At 42.5% G+C, this 19,607-nt stretch overlaps 1 protein-coding gene across 1 annotated transcript in view; it reads left to right on the forward strand.

Moving 5' to 3' along the window:
- The window catches only part of GSAP (gamma-secretase activating protein), a 73,352-nt gene extending 53,954 nt beyond the window's left edge, over positions 1-19,398 (forward strand). Inside the window, exons 20-31 of the mRNA XM_070424572.1 lie at positions 116-244; positions 1,153-1,211; positions 1,871-1,902; positions 4,293-4,354; positions 7,481-7,576; positions 9,572-9,642; positions 10,112-10,206; positions 15,225-15,344; positions 16,170-16,231; positions 17,759-17,860; positions 18,028-18,127; positions 18,759-19,398. Coding sequence (XP_070280673.1) covers positions 116-244; positions 1,153-1,211; positions 1,871-1,902; positions 4,293-4,354; positions 7,481-7,576; positions 9,572-9,642; positions 10,112-10,206; positions 15,225-15,344; positions 16,170-16,231; positions 17,759-17,860; positions 18,028-18,127; positions 18,759-18,850 — 1,020 coding nt within the window. The 3' untranslated portion in view covers positions 18,851-19,398. The remainder of the gene's footprint in view (positions 1-115; positions 245-1,152; positions 1,212-1,870; positions 1,903-4,292; positions 4,355-7,480; positions 7,577-9,571; positions 9,643-10,111; positions 10,207-15,224; positions 15,345-16,169; positions 16,232-17,758; positions 17,861-18,027; positions 18,128-18,758) is intronic.
- The last annotated feature ends 209 nt before the right edge of the window (positions 19,399-19,607 follow it).

The raw sequence follows: 19,607 nt of genomic DNA on the forward strand, positions 1-19,607 counted from the left end.
TACGAGCTGAGGAAGTCAGGGGTCCCAGGTCGGCAGCAGGCTTGTGTGGCCCTCCTGGGTAGTTTGGCCAACAGGGCCCGCTGCTCAAGCTCACGGATGTTTTTGTCCCCTACAGGTGCAGAGCTTTAAGAACTACTGGGAAAAACTGAACGCCAACCTGGAATATGTGAAGTGCTCCAAGCCACACTTACGCTATAACAACAGCGTGGTCAGGAGAGAGTGGCACAGCCTGATCTCAGAGGAGGTACGCGTGGGTTCACGACAACAAAGCAAGAAGCAAGAGCAGGCGTGTTAGGTCCCGGTGACACCCCCAAGTCATAAGGCTGGCTTCCCTTTGCAGCACCTCCCCAATGCCCGGCACTTTTATGTTGTGGCGACCAGTCTCCCAATAGGCAGTCAGAGGTGCTTCTCTGATGCTCCTTTGGGGGATAGAGCCCTTCTGTCTCTTGATTGGGGTGGTACATGAATCTACGCCTGTGATAAAATGACAGCGCTGTACACTCACTGTACCAGTGTCAGTGTCTGATTTGGATAGTGTACCACGTATAGTCATTTATATAAGAGGTAAACATTGGGGAGATTGCGGGTGAAGAGTACCTGAGGGTTGTTGTATATAGTTGTAGTATTACTGTATATTAATGTATAGTTGACTTGCAATGTCCTATCTGTATATATAAAACCCTGAGCAACCATCTGACTGTCCACCCGGTAGCTATGATGCGCAATGACCACCAGGGGGCTGACGCTCAACACAGGAGCTGCCAAGCTGCAGTGACTTGGCAGCTGCGGTTCTCGGGTGATGTACCTGGAACCAGAGAGGAAGGAGCCTGATTCTGGGGTGCGTCACCTGAGAACAACCCTCTTGCAATCTGGGACCCCTTGGGGGATGTCGGAGAGCCGGTTTCGGCCCCATCCCCGCAGGCCAGGCTGAGGGACCCCACCAGTGCATGAATCTGTGCACTGGGCCTCTAGTAAATTTATAATAGTTTTAGAGAAACAAAGTTTTAATAATCTAGGTATTTTATCTGTTTACCTGGAAGGTGTATTTCTTTTCCCTGAAACTTTTAATTGTATTCCATTATGTCCTTGATGTGAAAAGTGTCACCCATAATACCTTTAGTTTTTATATCTCTGACATATTCTCACTCCTAGAAAACAGGAAAAAGAAGGTCCAAGGCATATGTGAGGAATATTCTTGATAATGCAGTAAAGTAAGTGAAACTGGGGATTCTTGTATCTGTAAGATGGTTATCATTTGTATTATTTTTTGTCTGCTTTTCATGGAAGCTGACTTTTTTTGTGTATCATGATGCTGTCAGCTCACTGAATGCAGCCAGTGGGGCCCTGTTGTGGAATTTGATGTCAGAGTTTCTGGTGGAAAAGTTGATCTGTTAAGCCTTACAGGTTTGTACCCTATGGATGGATGATTTGTAAGGCAGTGGTAGAGAAAGCTCTTATTAATTGAGCACTTTAGGGGGATACAGACAGTAGGCTGATTTAAAAAGTGATATTGGCCTGTGAGCTTGCTCTTATTTTGAAAGCAGATTTTCTGGATAGTGAGTCATCTCAGAATGCTACAAGTACAGGCCCCATTCCAACTTCTGTTCTATTTTCTGTTCCCATTATTTCCAATAGCTAAGAGCTGCAATTGTTCTAAATTATTGTCATTGTTTGCACTAAAGGGCTTTGAGTTTCATAATTGCCTAATGTGGCTTTTGCCAAGTTGATTAAAGTTTTTGAGGTTTTCACCCGCCTGAGAAACAGTTTCTGCAGGGGTTGTTAAAGGAGGATATCATTGTACGCTATTGTGGCTTTCATTAAAAAAAAAGAATGTTTCCTGTGTGAATAACATTGGCTAATTTCTTTGTAGGGTGATTTCTAACCTGGAAGCAAGGAATTCGGGTAAGAAAAGACCTGTAATCAAGCCTTTGGATTCCAGTCAGTGTTTTGTTTGTAACACCCTTCGTCCTTCCACTGGGGGTTGGCAAGAAACCCACTTCCAACAGTGCAGTGGAGGCAGCACCTTTAACATCTTCTTGTCTGAGCTCCTCCATGTCTGTCTTGGCACCAGGACCTTCAGGGACAGCTGCTGAGTGTGCTTTTGCTTGTCGGTCCCGGAGTGCTGGCCTCTGGCTTTCATTATTTTACCGCATGGAGTTGATCTAGTTAACATGCCCACTGGCTGTACCCACAGGATGCGCTTTGGAAATTCCCTTGGCTCAGGGCGCCACTCCCTCCAGCTGTCTGATTACACAAGGGCCTTTGACTGGTGTGCTGCTTTCATTCTGGTCGACACTTGGGCACTCACTGGGTGAGGTCATAAGGGCGCAAAGATGAGGAGCCCCTAGGTAAGCCCAGCGATGTGGGGGAAGATTCTGGGCTTGGAGCCAGACAGGACTGGCTTAAACTCCAGCTGGGCCCCATGCTAACCGTGTCCTTTTAGGCAAACCATTTAACCATTTTGTGTGGTCCTCCTCAGGGCAAGGGTGGGGAGAAAAGGAGAGTAAATGCTATAGCTCTTGGCACATGACAAACTCTGACATCAAAATTTTTATTTTATCAGGGAACTGTCATGTTTTCCCACACATGTGGGAATGCTATAGCTCTCTGTACCTGGGGTGGCTGGTATATCATTCGTGCATGAGGAAGAAATGCTAACACATAATTTCTAAACCAGATGATAGGTGTTATGTAACCTCAGGGTGCAGGTGTGAGGGGCAAGGAGCGAAGGGTGAGGGGTGAGGGCAGGAGTAGGGATGGTTGGGGCGGGTCTTGACAACCAAGGGGACTTAGCTGGGAAAACTGTGGGAGGAGAATGCTAAGCATATCCAGGTATAAGCCCTTTTGCAGTCTTGTCAGAACTCTCTCAGGGTTCATACAAGTCAGTCTTTATTTAAAAAGTTGTTGCTTTTATATCTCACTTACGTTTATGGGCTTGGATGTTTAGGTATATGTTGGGTGACCCTAACGGAAATTGTTCTATACAGTGTATTGCTGCACATCCGCAGCTGTGGACTCCACCCTCATGCACCGTGACCGTGAACTTGTCAGCCAGCCTAGGCAGATGGAGCCTGGGCCCACTGCATGGCCCCAGGGCCCAGCCTCTGCCTGTTACCAGGCCATCCATGTTGAAGCCAGGGGTTGCATCACCAGCACCTGGCAGCAGCCGTCAGCAGGGTCCTGCCCAGTGCGCTGGGTGTGAACGTGTGGGATTCAGGGGTTTGCAATATGGGAAATGTTGCTGTGGTCTGTTTCTGTTGTTGCCCCCGCCCACCCGAGGAGCCCCTTCTGCTCCTGTCCTTCAGGCCTGCTCGCGTCCTGTGACGAGTCATTTTCTCTTGACACCTTTTTGGGAGCTTGCCCCTGCTTTGCTTGTGCCAGTTTCCTAGGAAGGATGACATCACTGCCAGAAAGGGAACACTCGTGTGAAATTCAGGGCTGCTGGGCTCAACCCTGCATTGTTTCTTCTTAATCATGAAGGTTATGTGGGATCCATGTAGGATTTCTCCTGAGGTGTCAAGAGGCGTTCATGCCTCCCGCAAGGAGTCCTCAGCCCAGGGACCGGCAGAGTTCAGTCCTCCTGACCCTCTGGGACAGGAAGAGCAGGGCAGAGGTGCCCAGGTGCCCTCAGGGGAGTGTTAGGGCAGATCTTCCAATGAGACTGCTCGCCTGCTCCCCACCTCCCAGTCTTGCTGGTGAAGTGCAAGTCATGGTGGAGAAAGCGCCATTGGATTTTACCTTACATATCACTTTTCCATGTTGATTTAGTTGCTTTCAGTCTGATAACATACCCATTAGTATTATGGCCACAGTAATTGGTCCCCTTAGCTTTGTAATTCCTGAAGACACTGAACTATGGGAGGCCAGAAGGCAGGGAGTCATGTGATCTTTCCAACAAGTCCCTGTCCCTGTGTTTGTGTGCCCCTTAGAGTTTAGAGAGGTTACTCTGTCTCCCATGAGCAGAAGTTCTTGGACAGTGGTGAGGTTTTGTGTTGAAGAGAAATCAAAGCCAGAGCCTGTTGCTGTTGGGAGATGTGTTCCTTCTCTCTTCCTTCCTCCCTCCTTTGTTCTCTCACCCGGGTCTCGACCTGAATCCGCTGCCCAGAGCTCTCTTGCAGTCACCTGAGTGAGAAGTTCAGCTTGCAGGAGTAGGTCACACTAACCTAGTGAAAAATTTTTATTTTATCAGGGAACTGTCATGTTTTCCCAATGACTAAGAGAGGGGAAACCCAGGCGGATTCCATTTTTTTCCAGCCCATTTCCTGCTTGACAATTGCTCTGCTTCATTTCAGAGCCAAGAGTGACACCCCTCTTGCAGGAGGAAGACAGCCACCAGAGGCTGCTTGTGGGGCTGGTGAGTGGTCTCTGGGACACTGAGGTGGCAGCAAACCATGGGTTCAAGAAGGGAGGAAAGCGCTAAGTTGTATTTCTCATCCTGATCTTGTTTTTCATTCTTTCAACACAGAATTGTGTCCAGCCACTGTGTGTTCAGTGGTAAGGAACACCTATGTGATTTCTGTCCTCTTGGAATTACAGTCTAGTGGGGGGGGACACACTTTAGTCAATTACCCCAATATAAATATATAATTACGAAACATCATAAGGAAATGTACATTAAGAGTTTTTAAAATGAGGAAAAAGCAATGTCTCTGTGGCATTTGTATTTCTGGTTTAAAATAAAACAGAATAAAGTATTCTTTCTCAAGAAATCCTACTACTAGGGAGACCAAACAAATATAAAGCAAAATAAATTAATTAAGGATCAGAATTGGTAAATAACTCCAAAATCTTTAAAAGACTGATTAGAGACATCAGGAAAGTCTAATAAAATGTTTTTAATTCTGTGCAAGCTTAGGAATGGGATGATCTACTACTAGATATGGCAAGTTAAAACATATGAGAACAGTATGTATAATACATGTTCACACACTTCAAAATTCTAGTTAAACAAAGTATCCTTGGCAAATACAATGCCCAAACCTGAGCCAAGAAGAGATAGAAGACCTGAAAGCACAATTACTATAAAATAATCAGAAAAACATGCCAAAGATCATCTCCTAAAAGGCTGCAAAGTTATTTAATCAGCCTGTTCTTTCAAACTTTCGAGGACCAGGTAATTCTCATGGCATGTAAATTATTTTCAAAAAAAGATGGGAAGCATCTTAATCACTTTAAAAAGCCAGTATAACCTTAAAACCAAAACTGACAATGAATAATCTAATACTAATTAATAGTCAACATCCTTCTTAATGGAATGTTGGAGGCATTTCTATTAAAATCAGAAATAAGTTAAGGATCATTGTGATTTTCACTAAAATTTTACATGGTTCTGGAAATTCCAGCCAATGCAATAAGAAACAGAAGTAAAAGAAGATGCTAAGACTGTCTAATACTACAAACAAACAAAATAAACAACTTGGAAAATGAAAAATAAGGAACAAGTTAGTAAGCTGCTGATTCTATATTTATTTTATCTTATTTTTTAAAAAGTCAGGATTAACCAGTTAGAAATAATAATGGAAAACAATACCCCGTTTACAAGTTATTAGCATCTAGGTTAATATTTATTAGCATCTAGATTAATAACATACAATAAAAAAGCCAATAAAATGTCTCTGCCAGCAACTAAATGACTCAGTCGACACAGTAAAGAGGTGTAGGACTGTCGTTACCAGATATCTGACTGTGTTGTTGGTCTACATCAGGGGTCCTCAAACTTTTTAAACAGGGGGCCAGTTCACTGTCCCTCAGACCGTTGGAGGGCCGGACTATAGTTTAAAAAAAAACTATGAACAAATTCCTCTGCACACTGCACATACCTTATTTTGAAGTAAGAAAACAAAAGGGGAACAAATACAATATTTGTATTTGCATGTGGCCCGCGGGCCGTAGTTTGAGGACCCCTGGTCTACATGGACAGCGACAATCTGGTGCTTGTACAAAATAGTCAGTAGACTGTAGTTTAATTAGAATCTTTAGTATGATATGTGATTAGAATCTTTAGTGTATAATATGTATAAAAGTCCATGTGGAAAGAAATAATTTTTAAAAACTTAGTCAATGGTTATCTATTTGCGAAAGAAAAGTAAGTTAGATTCATCCTATCCCAAATACCACCACTTTATACCATAAAACAGCAATTTTCAACCTTTTTCATCTCAGGGCACACATAAACTAATTACTAAAATTCTGCAAAAACATAGTGTAATTTTGATTCATTCGCACTGGAGGCTATTGTGTTAACTGTTGTCGTTTTTTATTTGACATTTGAACAATTTAAAAATTGTTGTGGCACATCAATTGAAAATCACTGCCATAAACCAGTAGAAATATCAGATAGATAAAGGAGTAGGATATACAATATTTAACTATGTGAAAGAATTTGAATAAGTGGATAGTTAAATAGTTTTGAAATAAAGAAGGCCCTTTAGTGTGTTATTGAATATAGACATATAGGAAAAGATAGATTGAAAATTTAAACAGAAAAACAAAAGGCAAACGATAAATTTGGAAAAATTGTTTGTGATATTTGTGATAAATGATTAACATTTGGTGTATAAGTAAAGTTTATAGGTCAATACAAGAACAATACATCAGCCCAGCCAGTGTAGCTCAGTGGTTGAGCAATGACTATGAGTCAGGAGGTCATGGTCAGGGCATATGCCTGGGTTGCAGGCTCTATCCCCAATGTGAGCGTGCGGCAGGCAGTCAATCAATGATTCTCTCTCATCATTGATGTTTCTCTCTCTCCCTCTCCCTTCCTCTCTGAAATCAATAAAAAAATATATTTTTAAAAAGAGCAACACATGAGAAGGGAAATGAATAAAGGCTGTGACCAATGATTTTTTGAAAGTAAATTTAGGTAAAAAATCTCAAGTTATGGGAAGGGAAGAAGAATTGTTTACCATTGCTATATTCAAATGACAAATAGAACAAGTGTTTTTACTTGCTTGTTTTTTATTGTCTATCAAATTGACAACAATTTAAAAATCATACCAGCAAAGTTCAGAGTACAGGGAGTTGGACAGCCTCATCCAGTGCAGTTGAGAATTAGTGTAACCACAATGGAAGGCATTTTGGTGATCTCTCCACAAACCTTAAATGTGTGACCCAACAAATTCCATTTCTAGGAATTTAGTCTGACAAAATAACATGGTAAACGACTTTTGTTTGGGAATTTGTTGGAGAATTCTCACCAGGGCCTGGAGTTGTAGAAATACTACCACATTAGAATTTGTTGGAGAATTCTCAACTGCTCCCTGGGCTTTGGATGAATCAGAAATAGTTCCTCTTGAAAACGTTGGCACCCTGGATTTGTGCTCATCAGAGGAAGATTGAGGATTATGCATTTCTGCTGGTGGGATCTTTAGATCCAATATTTTCATATTAATAAGGAATGTTAATAAATGGATCCAACTCAAACCAGTTGCCAGTGTGAGTGGGTGGGTTGTGATTTATCTAATTTATATCCTGTTTTCAGATGGTGTCTGAACTAAAAGACCATCTTTCAAGACATCTACAGGGTGTGGAAAAGAAGAAAATTGAACAGATGGTTCTGGACTACAGTTCAAAACTGGTTGGTTTTGCTTTCTGTTTTCCATCCCCCAACGCCCAGGTATATAATTCCTAGTATATTTTTCAAATTAGGTTTTTGGAGGTCTCCTATTCTCAAACCAGTATATTGGGTGCTATAGATTGAGGAAAGGGGGAAAAAAAACCACCTCAAAACAAAGAGAACTTGGTGTATTGCACAACCTTCCAATAGTGATTGTATGCTCAGGAAGCCTAAACCAGTGATGAGTTTAGCATGGTTGCCTAATGTTCATATCTCATCTTGGCATTTTATTAAACAGTAAGTAATGATTTCTGTGCATGGAGGTTTATGTAAACATGAGAGAACTTGAAGTTCAATTCTTAATTAGCTCCAACAGTCCAATTAGGCCAGATTCCAGTTAGTTGTAGAAATACTACCACGTTAGAATCTGCTGATGAGAGTGGCAGCTCATCTACCAGATAGCCAGCCACTTACTGAAACCATGTAATCCAAATGAATGCCAGTTCATGTGTAAATAGAAGTGATGTTGTTAGACAGAATTCTAAAGCTGTATTGGGTCCTTTTATAAAGCATATGGAGTTGAAGCCTAACCCTGCTTAGAATCTAGAAATAATGTGCCAGGAAAAAAAATTAAAAGTACATAGAAAGAGAAAGAACACTCCATTTTCCCAAGTTTGGGTAAGACCATTATGCAAATGAGCCATTGTGCAAATACATATTTTTGCATTGAACTCTGGAAGATTAAATTTATTAGATCGGACCCTCATTTAATTTCATGTTTTATTTTTAAAGTTTCTGCCTTCATTGTAATCATTAGTGTCTGTTTTTAAAAGAATGTCTTTGAATTTAATAGTTTTTAATGTATTAGGAGAGGTTGGTATTCTCATATACTGATATTTATAATCAGAGCATTGAAACTATCTTAAATAATTCACCCTTGAAGGGGAACTATACTGAGGGGCTGACTTTTATCGATGTGTTAGTGATCTCCCCCATGCTGATATTAACTTACTTTTTTAGTCTTTTAACTAATACCATACAACCATTTAACACATCTGCCTATCACCTTTACTTCTGTTGACTTTAGATTTCACCTTCCAAAGTATTACGAGTTTTTGTTTAAATATTATTCTTCCCCATAGTTAACCTCATAAAAGTTTTGACACTAGTTTGTGTGAAACACTCCTGGAACACAATAGGACCTGAAATGGTACAGATATAGTCTCAGGAAACTCAGTGGCCCTGACTTTCCGCCTCAGCAGTTACTGATTGAAGCCAAATCTGCCTGCCCCGGCCCAGCGGCCAACAGCCACATCTCCCAGGCTCCTCTCAGGAGGGTGGCTCAATAGCCTTTCTAAAACAAGTTCCAGAAGTTTCTGCAGAACCTGGACATATTACGCATTATCTTACCTGATTTTAGCTCAAGAGAAACTGAGAATCTGTATAATTGAGAATAAATGGTGTTTGTCTGTGCCTGTAGGGAGACCCTGTCCTTTGCCCACATCTGCAATGCTTGGATGCATGGCTGATAACTGCTTAGTGGAGGCTGTACTAGTATTGACACATTAGTAAAATGTTGAACCTGGGGACTTGGAACCAGTCTTACTCCACAGCCCATGCTCGGGACTTCATGCTGTTCAGTATCGCCTTTCTCCTCACTGCCAGTGGTTGGCTGTTGCCACATAGCAGGCCTAGAGCAGACCCAGTTGCACTTGACCTTCACTGATGGACAAGGGCCTTTAATTGAGGGCCTGTTGGCCAGGCTGGGGGAGCTCAGCTGGGGCATGGCCCGCACAGACAGAGGGTGCTCTGTTGGACTCTGGGGTGCATTTTCAGTCTTTCCATTTGGGATTCCAGCGCCTCAGAGCTGACCTCAGAAAGGCTGGTTCTGTGTCTGGGAACAGCCGGAGCGCCAGCTGCCCCGAACGTGCCTGTCAGAGCTGGGAAGCATAGCTGTGGGGCCCCTGAGGGGTGGGTGGGATGAGCAAAGATTGACAGATTGTCTTTCCCCTCCAGCTGGACGTCATTTGCCAAATACTGGAAACCAGTTGGAGGAAACATAATCTTCATCCCTGGGTTCTCCACTTGTACGCAAGTATTTCCTGTTCTTTTGTCATGGTGTGCAAAGAGCCAAAACAACTCTGACTGCTGCCTGCTTTAGCAAAGCCTTTTTGGAACTTACCAGTTGAAAGCAATTCTCACCAGTCCTGACACCATCTCTCTTAGTTCTGTGCTCAATGTTTAAAGTTATGCCCCTATTATTCCACTCATCCTCTTTCCTGGCATGTGGCTGATGGTGAGGGGGAGGGGCACATGAGTTAAGTACTACCAAGAAGGGGAATTGAAGTTAACATAATTAATTATGTGCCAACTCCCTGGTTAGATTCTAGGCTTTAGGCTGGTGGTCACCATCATATTTTTGAAGCTTTCTACAGGGGTAGCCTTTCACGATTTGTATGGATTCCTCTGTCTATGGTACTCAGAGCTACTGCTTAGACAAATGGAGTTTCAGAGCTGAGCTTCTTGGCTGACCTGCTGCTTTGGTCCTTCCCCCAGCACCAGGCGGGCTAGTGCTGCTGAATCTGCAGTCTTCCACATCATGACCAGGATTCTGGAAGCTACTAACAGTTTGTTTTTACCCCTGCCTCCTGGTAAGTCTTGGCTCTTTTACCCTTTGTTATAATAGATTTGTTCTTTCTTCTTCACATGGTCCCTAGACGAAGGCACATTATGAGTTTAAGGATGAGACCTGCTGTGTCTGAGAAACTGTGTGTCTGGTGTCACTGTAAGAGAAGGGCCCGAGTTTGGTCTCTGCTCGCCAGATCTCCCCCAATTATTAAACTATACTGTAGTTTGTCAGTAACTTTAGGGAGCCCAGCTTGGTCCCCATGCAACTTTCTAGGATACTTTGAACCAGTGGAGCTGATTCAGGGAGATCTTTCTCTGATGTCTGTCAGCCTAGTTTATCTGAACAAGAAAGTTAACACAGAAGGAAGTGGGTCTGGCTGGGTGTCAAAATTGAACTGATTCTTATGTGCTTAGAAGCTGTACTTTACATTCCCATGGCTGTTTTTTTTTTTAATAACTGGCAATTTTTACTTCTTAATCCCTTAACCTTTTTCAACTACCCCTTTGACCACCCCCCCTCCCATCTGGCAGCCATCAGTTTGCTCTGTGTATCTATGAGCTTGTTTCTGTTTTGTTTGTTTGCTTATTTTGTTTTATAGATTCCACATATAAGTGAAATCATTTGTCTTTCTCTGCCTGACTTATTTCACTTAGCATAATACCTTCTAGTACTATTCATGTTGTTGCAAATGGCAAAAATTCATTCTTTTTTATGGCTGAGTAATATTCCATTGTTTATATGGACCACATCTTCTTTATCCATTCCTATCATCTTTTTTATCCATTCATCTATTGATGGATACTTAGGCTGCTTCTATACTATGGCTATTGTAAATAATGCTGCAATGAACATGGGGGCACACATATCTTTTCAAATTAGTGTTTTGGGTTTCTTCAAATAAACATCTAGAGTGGAATTTCTGGGTCATATGTTAGATCTATTTTTAATTTTTTTGAGGAACCTCCATACTGTTTTCCACAGTGACTGCACAAATTTATAATTCCACCAACAGTGCACAAGGGTTACCTTTTCTCCACATTCTTGCCAACACTTGTTGTTATGTTGATTTATTGATCATATGTCAGCCAGTTTAATTTATTCATATATAGCTAGCCATTCACCCATCATTAATTGATTCCTTTATTCATTCATCTTAAGCCAACATGTATAGAGTGCCTACAGTACTTTGTTCCAAGTACTTTTACATAAATTAGCACATTTAATTTTCATAACAATCCTGAGTAATAGGAGCTTAAATTGAACCACATTAAATATTTGACCAACACAATGGCACTTTTGTATGATTTTACTTAATATTATTCCCATTTAAAGATGGTGATGTTGAGGCACAGCAAGTTTAAGAATAACTTGCCTAAAGTCACACAGCTATTAGGCAACAGAGCCAGTATTGAAATCCAGGCAATCTGGCTCCAAATTCTGGGCTTTTAATTACTGTTCTGTTGCTACCTTTTGAATTTTATAATCCAGTTGAATTAGTTGATGCTCAAAATTTGGCTATTTATGGGCCCAGAAAATCCCTATAGCACCTGAACTTCTCTGGATCTGTGATATATCTAATATGGTATGGAATCCTTTATGCTTTCTCTATCCATACACCTTATCTTATTAGGTCTGCATGTAGTGACGGTACAAAGCAGGTTTCTTTTGAGTTTGTAGAAATCTGAAAGTGGCCATGTATGAGGAGAAGAAATGGCTTTAAATTATTCCAATGGAATATGAATGGTGAGGAGCCCTCTAGAAAGAGTGAAGGGATTTCATGAAAACTGTATATGGCTTCCTGGCTTAAATTCTTAATTATTTATGATTAACATGAAAGACTTAGTAGAGGGATGAATTGACACTTTCACATTTGTTCACCCTGGGTGTTCAAGCTCCTTTTGTAAATAAATGAACTTGACTTACTGGGGACAGTATTATTCTTGGGAGATCGTAAAAATTCATTCACTTTCTGCAGAACATTGCATTCTTTCACAGGGATGGATAAGGAGGGAAACCAGGAAAATGTTAACCGTAGCGACTGAGAATTATTTTAAGTAGACTTAACAGCTTGATGTCCATGGGTTAAATAAGGAAGAGCAGTTTCTATCCTTTTTCTATCTTTAAAAAAATATATTTTTTGTTGATTTCAGACAGGAAGGGAGAGGGAGAGATAGAAACATCAGTGATGGGAGAGAATCATTGATGGGCTGCCTCCTGCATGCCCCCTAGTGGGGATCGAGCCTACAACCTGGGCATGTGCCCAGATTGGAAATCGAACCATGACCTCCTGGTTAATAGGTGGATGCTCAGCCACTGAGCCACATTGGCCAGGCATATCCTTTTCCTCTTAAATGTTTGTTTCCCTCATGTGACATGGAAATGGAAGTGAAGTGACACTGAATCATGTGTGTGTACAGACGTGTGTATAAGTACAGGGTGTTTTTTCATTTACATGTGTCAGTGTGCATGCTTTCCAGGCCTCCTAGAGTAGAGGAAACCGAGTTTCACATGTCAGAAACATGTAACCCGAATTGGTTAAAGAAGAAAAAGAATGGGATCCACAAAAAGGAAGTCATGGTTTAGAGCTGGAGCATTTGCAGTTTAAAGGGCACCCGTGTCCCCCTTGCTGGCCAGAGGAGGCCAGGATCCCTGGAAGATGAGGACAAGAGTTGGCTGGAAAAGTTCTTTTTTGGAACCAATGCCTACTTTTAGCTAGTTTTTCCTGTTGCCAGAGCTGACATGCAGAGAGGAGGCCAAGAATGGACTGTTGAACTTGGGCCTGTGCCCTAGGGACAGAGGATGAAGGGTCATCAGGGATATTTAGGACATGGACACAGGGCTGGAGAGGAATTTTAAGTCCAGAGAATCTATAGAACTTCTAAACTTTTATTCAGAAATAATTTCATAACTTTTTTAAAAAATCTTGGGAAGACTGTCCAAACCCATTAGAAGAACCTTATGTTGTTAATTAGCTAGTAAAATTATGATTTTCTCTTTTGGATCCAGGGGAGCTAGTGGATTCATCCATTGCTAGCCCAGCAACATCTGCTTGTGGGCAGAGCCTGCATTTTATCTGACCCTCGATGTTGCCAGGACTTGGGACTTGAGTTCCTCACTGCTCATGATTCATACACTGAGAGAGAGTAAGAGAGAGAGAGAGAGAGAGAGAGAGAGAGAGAGAGAACTCCATGATTTGTCTGAATGCAAGTCCCTGCTCTTTGGGTATCATTTCTTTGTCATGTCAGCTCCCAGGACTAGGCTAGGGTTCTTTGTCATTTGCTGCCCACTTCCAATCAGTTTTCAAGGGTCTCCCATCCCTGCCCTCATTGCCTCCTGCCCAGGTTCATGCAATTGCCTCCCGACAGGTCTTCATACCCCTTGTAGCAAACTGTTACTCTACCTCCTTCTTGCCATTTTAATATTCCAAAAGTAAAGCTCAATCCTCTTTCCAGGCTGCTTAAAAGCTTTCAGTGCCTCCCCCAAGCCTACTAAAGAATAAATTCCTTGCTGCCATTCAGCATTCAACCCGTCACATTTACTCAGAGCACCCTGCACTTTTCTTTCATAGACCTGGTCACGTTAAAAAATAGATATTGATTTTTTTTGTAATTAGATTTTTCTCTCTCCCCCTCAGACTGGAAGGTGGATGGGAGCAGTTGCCCCTGTTTTGCTCATTGGTGTACGCCCAGCCCCTTGCGTGGTATACAGAAGGGATTTGTCAAGTCAACCTTTCCAACCTCACCTCCTGTCACTCCTGTCCTCCACCTGATTCCAGCTCAGCCGGATCAGTTAATGTTTTCTGAACATGCCCCATACTCTCTTACCTTTGGGCTCCTGTTCTTATTGTTCTATTAACACAGCTACCGATGATGGGGGCTGGATTATGTTACAGTAGAAGCCTAGGTTAACGCCCCACAGCCTGTGTGCAAATTTCAACTCTGCCACTTACCATTTATATGATCCTGAGCAAGTCTCCCAGCTCCCGTGAACCTCGGCTTCTCCATTTAAAGCTGTTCCCCTTCACGGGGCTGTGTGAAGACCAAGTAAGCCAGTGGGTAGGTGGACGGCCTCACTGCATGTTTGATATTAGCCACTGTTGTTATCCCACGGGCACTCCTTAGACCAGCTCTGGTTCTCAGGGCAGCCCTGCAAGAAAGGTCGTGGCGGTTCCGTTGGAAGGACGCAGAAACGGAGGCTCGCAGAGGCTTAGCTGCCCCAGCTAGTAAGCCGTGTGGCAGGACTCCAGCCTCAGGCTACTCGCACAAACGTGGCTTTTTCTGCTGTCTCCCCCCTGTGTCCTCCTGCCTCATTTCCACCCCCAGGAATCACATTTACCCTTCACAACTCCCCTCAGATGCCACTTTTCCAAGAGGGTTTGTCTGATTCTTTCCTGGTCTGATGTCTTCTCCCATGGGTGCTATTTTTATCATTTATTGTTAATAGTGCACTTAGCGCTCTAGGTTTCTGCAAGTTTGAGGAGCCATCCCCATGATACTCAGGTTTTGGAGAGCCTTCCACTTTATTGGCTTCCTATAGATTTACTATCTGACCATATTGTTTTAATTCTTTTATAATAAATAACTTAGTCCAAGTAGACCCCAAAGGCATACCTGGAGACCGGGCATATAAGCTGGCTCCTTCTGGGTCAGATTTTTTTCCTCTTTAGCAAAATGGTTCCTATCCATCAGCGTTTAGCTGGGCATGTGGAGTCTGAAGGTCTCCTATTAACTGTTCTCCTTTGCCATCTTACTGTAGCATTGCCAACTGCTAAACTGTAAAACCATTTCTCATCGAGCCGTCTTGCAAACCTTTCCTCTTTTTTGCTTAGGGATGCACAGGTGAAGGTAATACAGACTTGTTGGGAACTTATATGCCCAGCACAATGCTTAGTCTTGGTAATGCGTAGCCTTGTCTTCCAGCAGCATTTCGTGGACTCTAGAAGCCAAGCACTGAGCTAAGCGCTTTATGAACACGGTTGTGTTCATTCTGCCTGAGATGCTGCTGGCTGACCGTTGTACCCTCCCGCATCTCTCATCCTAGGTTTTCACACTCTGCACACGATCCTGGGCGTCCGCTGTCTCCCTTTGCATAACCTGCTGCATTACATTGATAGCGGGGTGCTGCTCCTCACAGAAACGGCTGTCACGAGGCTCATGCAAGGTAAGAGGCTCCGAGGCTCTGCGCTTTCCTGTCTGGGCACCTCCAGGCCTGGCTTCCCGGTGGTGCCACCTGTGTGGCCAGGGCCCAGCAGTACTCGGAAGCGCCCATGCTTACGGTAATGCTTTGCATGACATCTTGAAATTCTTAGTATTGAACAAGGGGCTCCTCATTTTTTTTTTTTTTTGCCTCGGTCACCATCAATCATGCAGCTGGCCCTTCTGAGTGCAGTTTATTTCCTGGAACCATCCTTTGGGCTAATTTAAAGTGTCTTCGCCCTTCAGGAGATCCCAAATGACTTCTCAGTCCACACGCAGCTATTCGACTCCTTTACTGGACACGAGGGCACTCGAGGACAGGAGCCTCGGAAGGCGTGTTTCTTAAGAAGTCACGGAATGGCTTATTTTCAGCTGATTAACACGATCATTGCAAAGCCAGACTTGAAATGCCAGAAAAATCAATGAGAAATGCAGTGCTTATATGATTTTGAAGTTTAAATGTGGTCTATAGTATAACCGCTCTCACCTAACTGATTCAGTTGTGGTATTTTACAGATGAGTTTTGTTAATATATGTTGAAGTATTTCCCATTCTTCAAGGTACCTTCTGTTTTCAGTTAGTAAAATTGTTTTCTGACTAGCAGCCTGCTACAGAACCATGTCCCATGATATGTAGAAACCGTTTCCTTTAAACAACCCTTTGTTCAGCCAGACACAATGCTTAATTCAAGGTTGGGAGATGTGTTATCAGGACGAACCGCTGAAATACTAGAAGCCTGATCAGATATTCAAATGGAGATTTCTGGTTTGTCTGTCACTCTTTCTTATAGATCTGGACAACACAGAGAAAAATGAGAAACTGAAATTCAGCATCGTTGTGCGGCTTCCTCCGGTAATCCTGAATCCCATTTTATTTTCTCCCTGAGCCTTGACATGAACCTCCTTCAAGTTCTTCTTGCAAAAGGAGCATTTACTTGATTTGGGCTGAAGTCAGTTGAATTGTTTCACTTTTAAGCTCTTGCCAAGAAACTCCATCCATCCCCACGCTCTGCCGCGGTCGGCTGGGCCTGCGAGGCCCTCGCGCCTCTGGCTCGGCTCTGCCTTGGCACAGCCCACCCCACACACTTAGCCATTTTCTTCTCTTAGGAAACCGCTCTAATATTTACATCTGGGAGTCAGGGGAGGGAGAGGGGAAACATGTGCTTTTGGCTTCTAAACTGATAAGAAATTTAAATACAGGTGAGGTCAGAAGGTCCTGGAACTGAATTTCCTCCTCCTGCGGTTTCCACCAGGGCTGGAAAACATTCCTGGGTGGAAGGAAGAACGAGAAACATGAGGGACCTGAAAGCATTATGAAGACACTCCTTGTTTTTGTGGGGAATCGTAGCTCTTGGATTTAAAAATACTATGAAAATATGAAATTCCACAGCAAGGTCTTCAGAGCCTCCACTCTGAGAACTCTGACCCTGGGCGCCAGGGCCAGCCCTGCGTGCTGTTTACATACCTTGAGCCCTTGCATCTCTGGCACAGTCCTCCCACGGAGGGGTGTCGTTGCCTTTCTGGACCGAATGGGCCTGCTTTGTCACACCCTCTCCCCCTTGCAGGCTTACTGAAGCAAAGGCGAGAAGAGAAAACAAAGCATGTTTTCCATGGCTGGGTCTCTCAGGGGATTGTCTCTGAACATTTATTTTGGTCTTTAAATGAGATTTTTTTTTTTTTGCCTCATATTCTCAGGGAATTAAAATTTCCTGGGCAAGACACTGGCAGAGAATATGCCTATAACCTTTCGTTTCCTATCAAAACATCGCTTGGCGTTGGCATGCAGGATCCCAGCTTTGAAGAGTAGCGGATGAACTCCATTTCAGAAAAAGAGTTTGGCAACATCAGTGTATAAACTGCTTTCTCAGGGTTGCATTGAAGGGAGTATTTACCCAAAATTCAGAAGCATACCTCCGAGGAAATGGCCTTTTTCCAAAGGTCGTTAAGCATAAAGGGCCTTTTAGACTAACTGGTGACTTTGAAATAATATTTTTAAAATTATGAATAGATTTAAGGTACATTTACTTAATATAGTGTGAGCTATATTCTCCTCTATATGTTTTTCCATCCGTTTATTTTTATAATTGACTTTATTTTCTTTAGAGTAGTTTAGGGTTCACAGCAAAATTGGGTGGAAGGCATAGAGCTTTTCCATCCTCTCCCCACCCCGACACATGCATGGCCTCCCCCCCATCAACATCCCCACAGAATGTCCATTTATTACAATTACTGAACCTGCATCACAACCATCTGAAGTCCACAGTCAGCATTAGGGTTCACTCTTGGTGGTGTTCATTCTATGAATTTGGCTATCATTATAGTGTCGTACTTGCACTGCCCTAAAAATCCTCCTTGACCTGTTTTTCAATTTGCATCATAGCTCATTGGTCAGAAGATCTGCCGACTTTGGGACCATCCTATGAGTTCTAACATTATTTCCCGGAACCATGTGAGGCGGTTGCTTCAGAACTATAAGAAGCAGGTGAGCCAGTGTGAGAGCGCAGCCCCACTAAACGTTTCTTGGATCCTGTTTGCCCATGTCAGCTTACCTATATGGACTGCAATTGTAGTTACCCCCCCTCCCCTTTTTTTAAAAGTCTGTGCTGGTTTTGGATAATCAACTAACACCAGAAGTGGTTTCCTTTTTAGCCTCAGAGTTCTATGACTGACAAGTCGTCATTCAGTGTGGAATTTCTGCCTCTGAACTACTTCATTGAAACACTGACAGAGATAGAGTCCTCCAATCAAGGTAATTCACTCCTCTGGCCTCAGAGTTTTCCCTTGGCACATCTGTCAGTTTTACACCCCTGTTTACATCTATTTACACCCCTGTACCTTGTTCTTTCCAAAATAATAAGTAGGTCCTTACTGCAATTGGTTTTTACTAGCAATACACTACTTACCTGGAGCAAATTACCGAAAGGAATGATCACCTCTGAAATTTTAAAAAAATGTATTTTGTTGTTTCTTTACAGAGAAGAAGGGAGAGGGAATAGAGAATTAGAAACATCGATGAGAGAGAAACATCGATCAGCTGCCTCCTGCATACCCCCTACTGGGGCTGTGCCCGCAACCAAGGTACATGCCCTTGACTGGAATCGAACCTGGGATCCTTCAGTCCACAGGCTGATGCTCTATCCAATGAGCCAAACCGGTTAGGGCTCCTCTGAATTTTTAAAAGGGTTTAAGATGTTAAAAACCCATTTGGTTGATGCACATGGCCTTTCCTGGTTCTGAGGTTTAATAAGTTTTAGCCCATTCTTAGAACAATGTATTTTACTGAAATATAAAATAATTAAGATTTCAAAGAGCCGTGGGCACAGCATTATAAATGCCACATAGTTTCATAGTAACTCTTTTCTCTTTCTCTCTCTTTCCAGGCCTGGATGCTTTTATAGGACATGACAACGTGGATGCAAAATTTGTGGAGGAAGCAGCTCTGAAACACACCACAATGCTTTTAGGCTTATAAAAAAGAAAATATAATTGTGTCAGCTTCCAAGTTTTACTCTTGCTCATTAGCTCTACTTCTACTGAGAATTCTCTAGCAATATTTGAACCTGGTTACCAAAATCAGAATGCATTGTTGAGCCATCTGAACGTCAGTTTGGTACTTGTTCAGACTGAAGTCAACTGCTGTCCCTCATCCCAGTTTTGGACAGCCGATGACAGCCACATGTGGAGACATGACAGCCAGCCCCGGAGGCAGGCAGTGGCATAAAGGATGCTCTTCCTAGTGGCCACATAGGCCAAAAGCTGGTTTCTGTCACACTCGGAAATAATCTATGTTTTAAAAATGTAGGGACTAGTGTGTAGAAAAACAAAAACTAGTAAGTGTCATTGAAAATAACGTGTGACAAGTGGAAAAATTAAATGTATGTGTGAAGAGGATAGCTTTTAAAAAACTGAATTTGGACTAAGTCAAATCTGCTATTTCCAGTATAGAAAAATTTGTAACATACAGCAATTTGTACATACTGTCTATTCAGAGTAAGATTTTACTTTTTGTTATGGTTCAGATGGAACTGTATTTAAAGTGTTTAAGCTTTTTTATATTTATAAAAGTTTGAGTTAGAAATAACTTATCATTAAAAAAAAAACACCAAAAAACACTGTAAGTTTTGGCCTGACTCTTTTGTCATTTCTACAAAGACTTTATAGTCCAGCCAGGAATCATGAGTCTATGAACATGTTCCCCTAAAGTCCCCCATGACATCTAACTAGTTCTC

Source organism: Myotis yumanensis, unplaced genomic scaffold, assembly GCF_028538775.1.
Source record: "Myotis yumanensis isolate MYYU_CA2020_CCGP unplaced genomic scaffold, mMyoYum1.0.hap1 SCAF_9, whole genome shotgun sequence".
NCBI lineage: Eukaryota > Metazoa > Chordata > Mammalia > Chiroptera > Vespertilionidae > Myotis > Myotis yumanensis.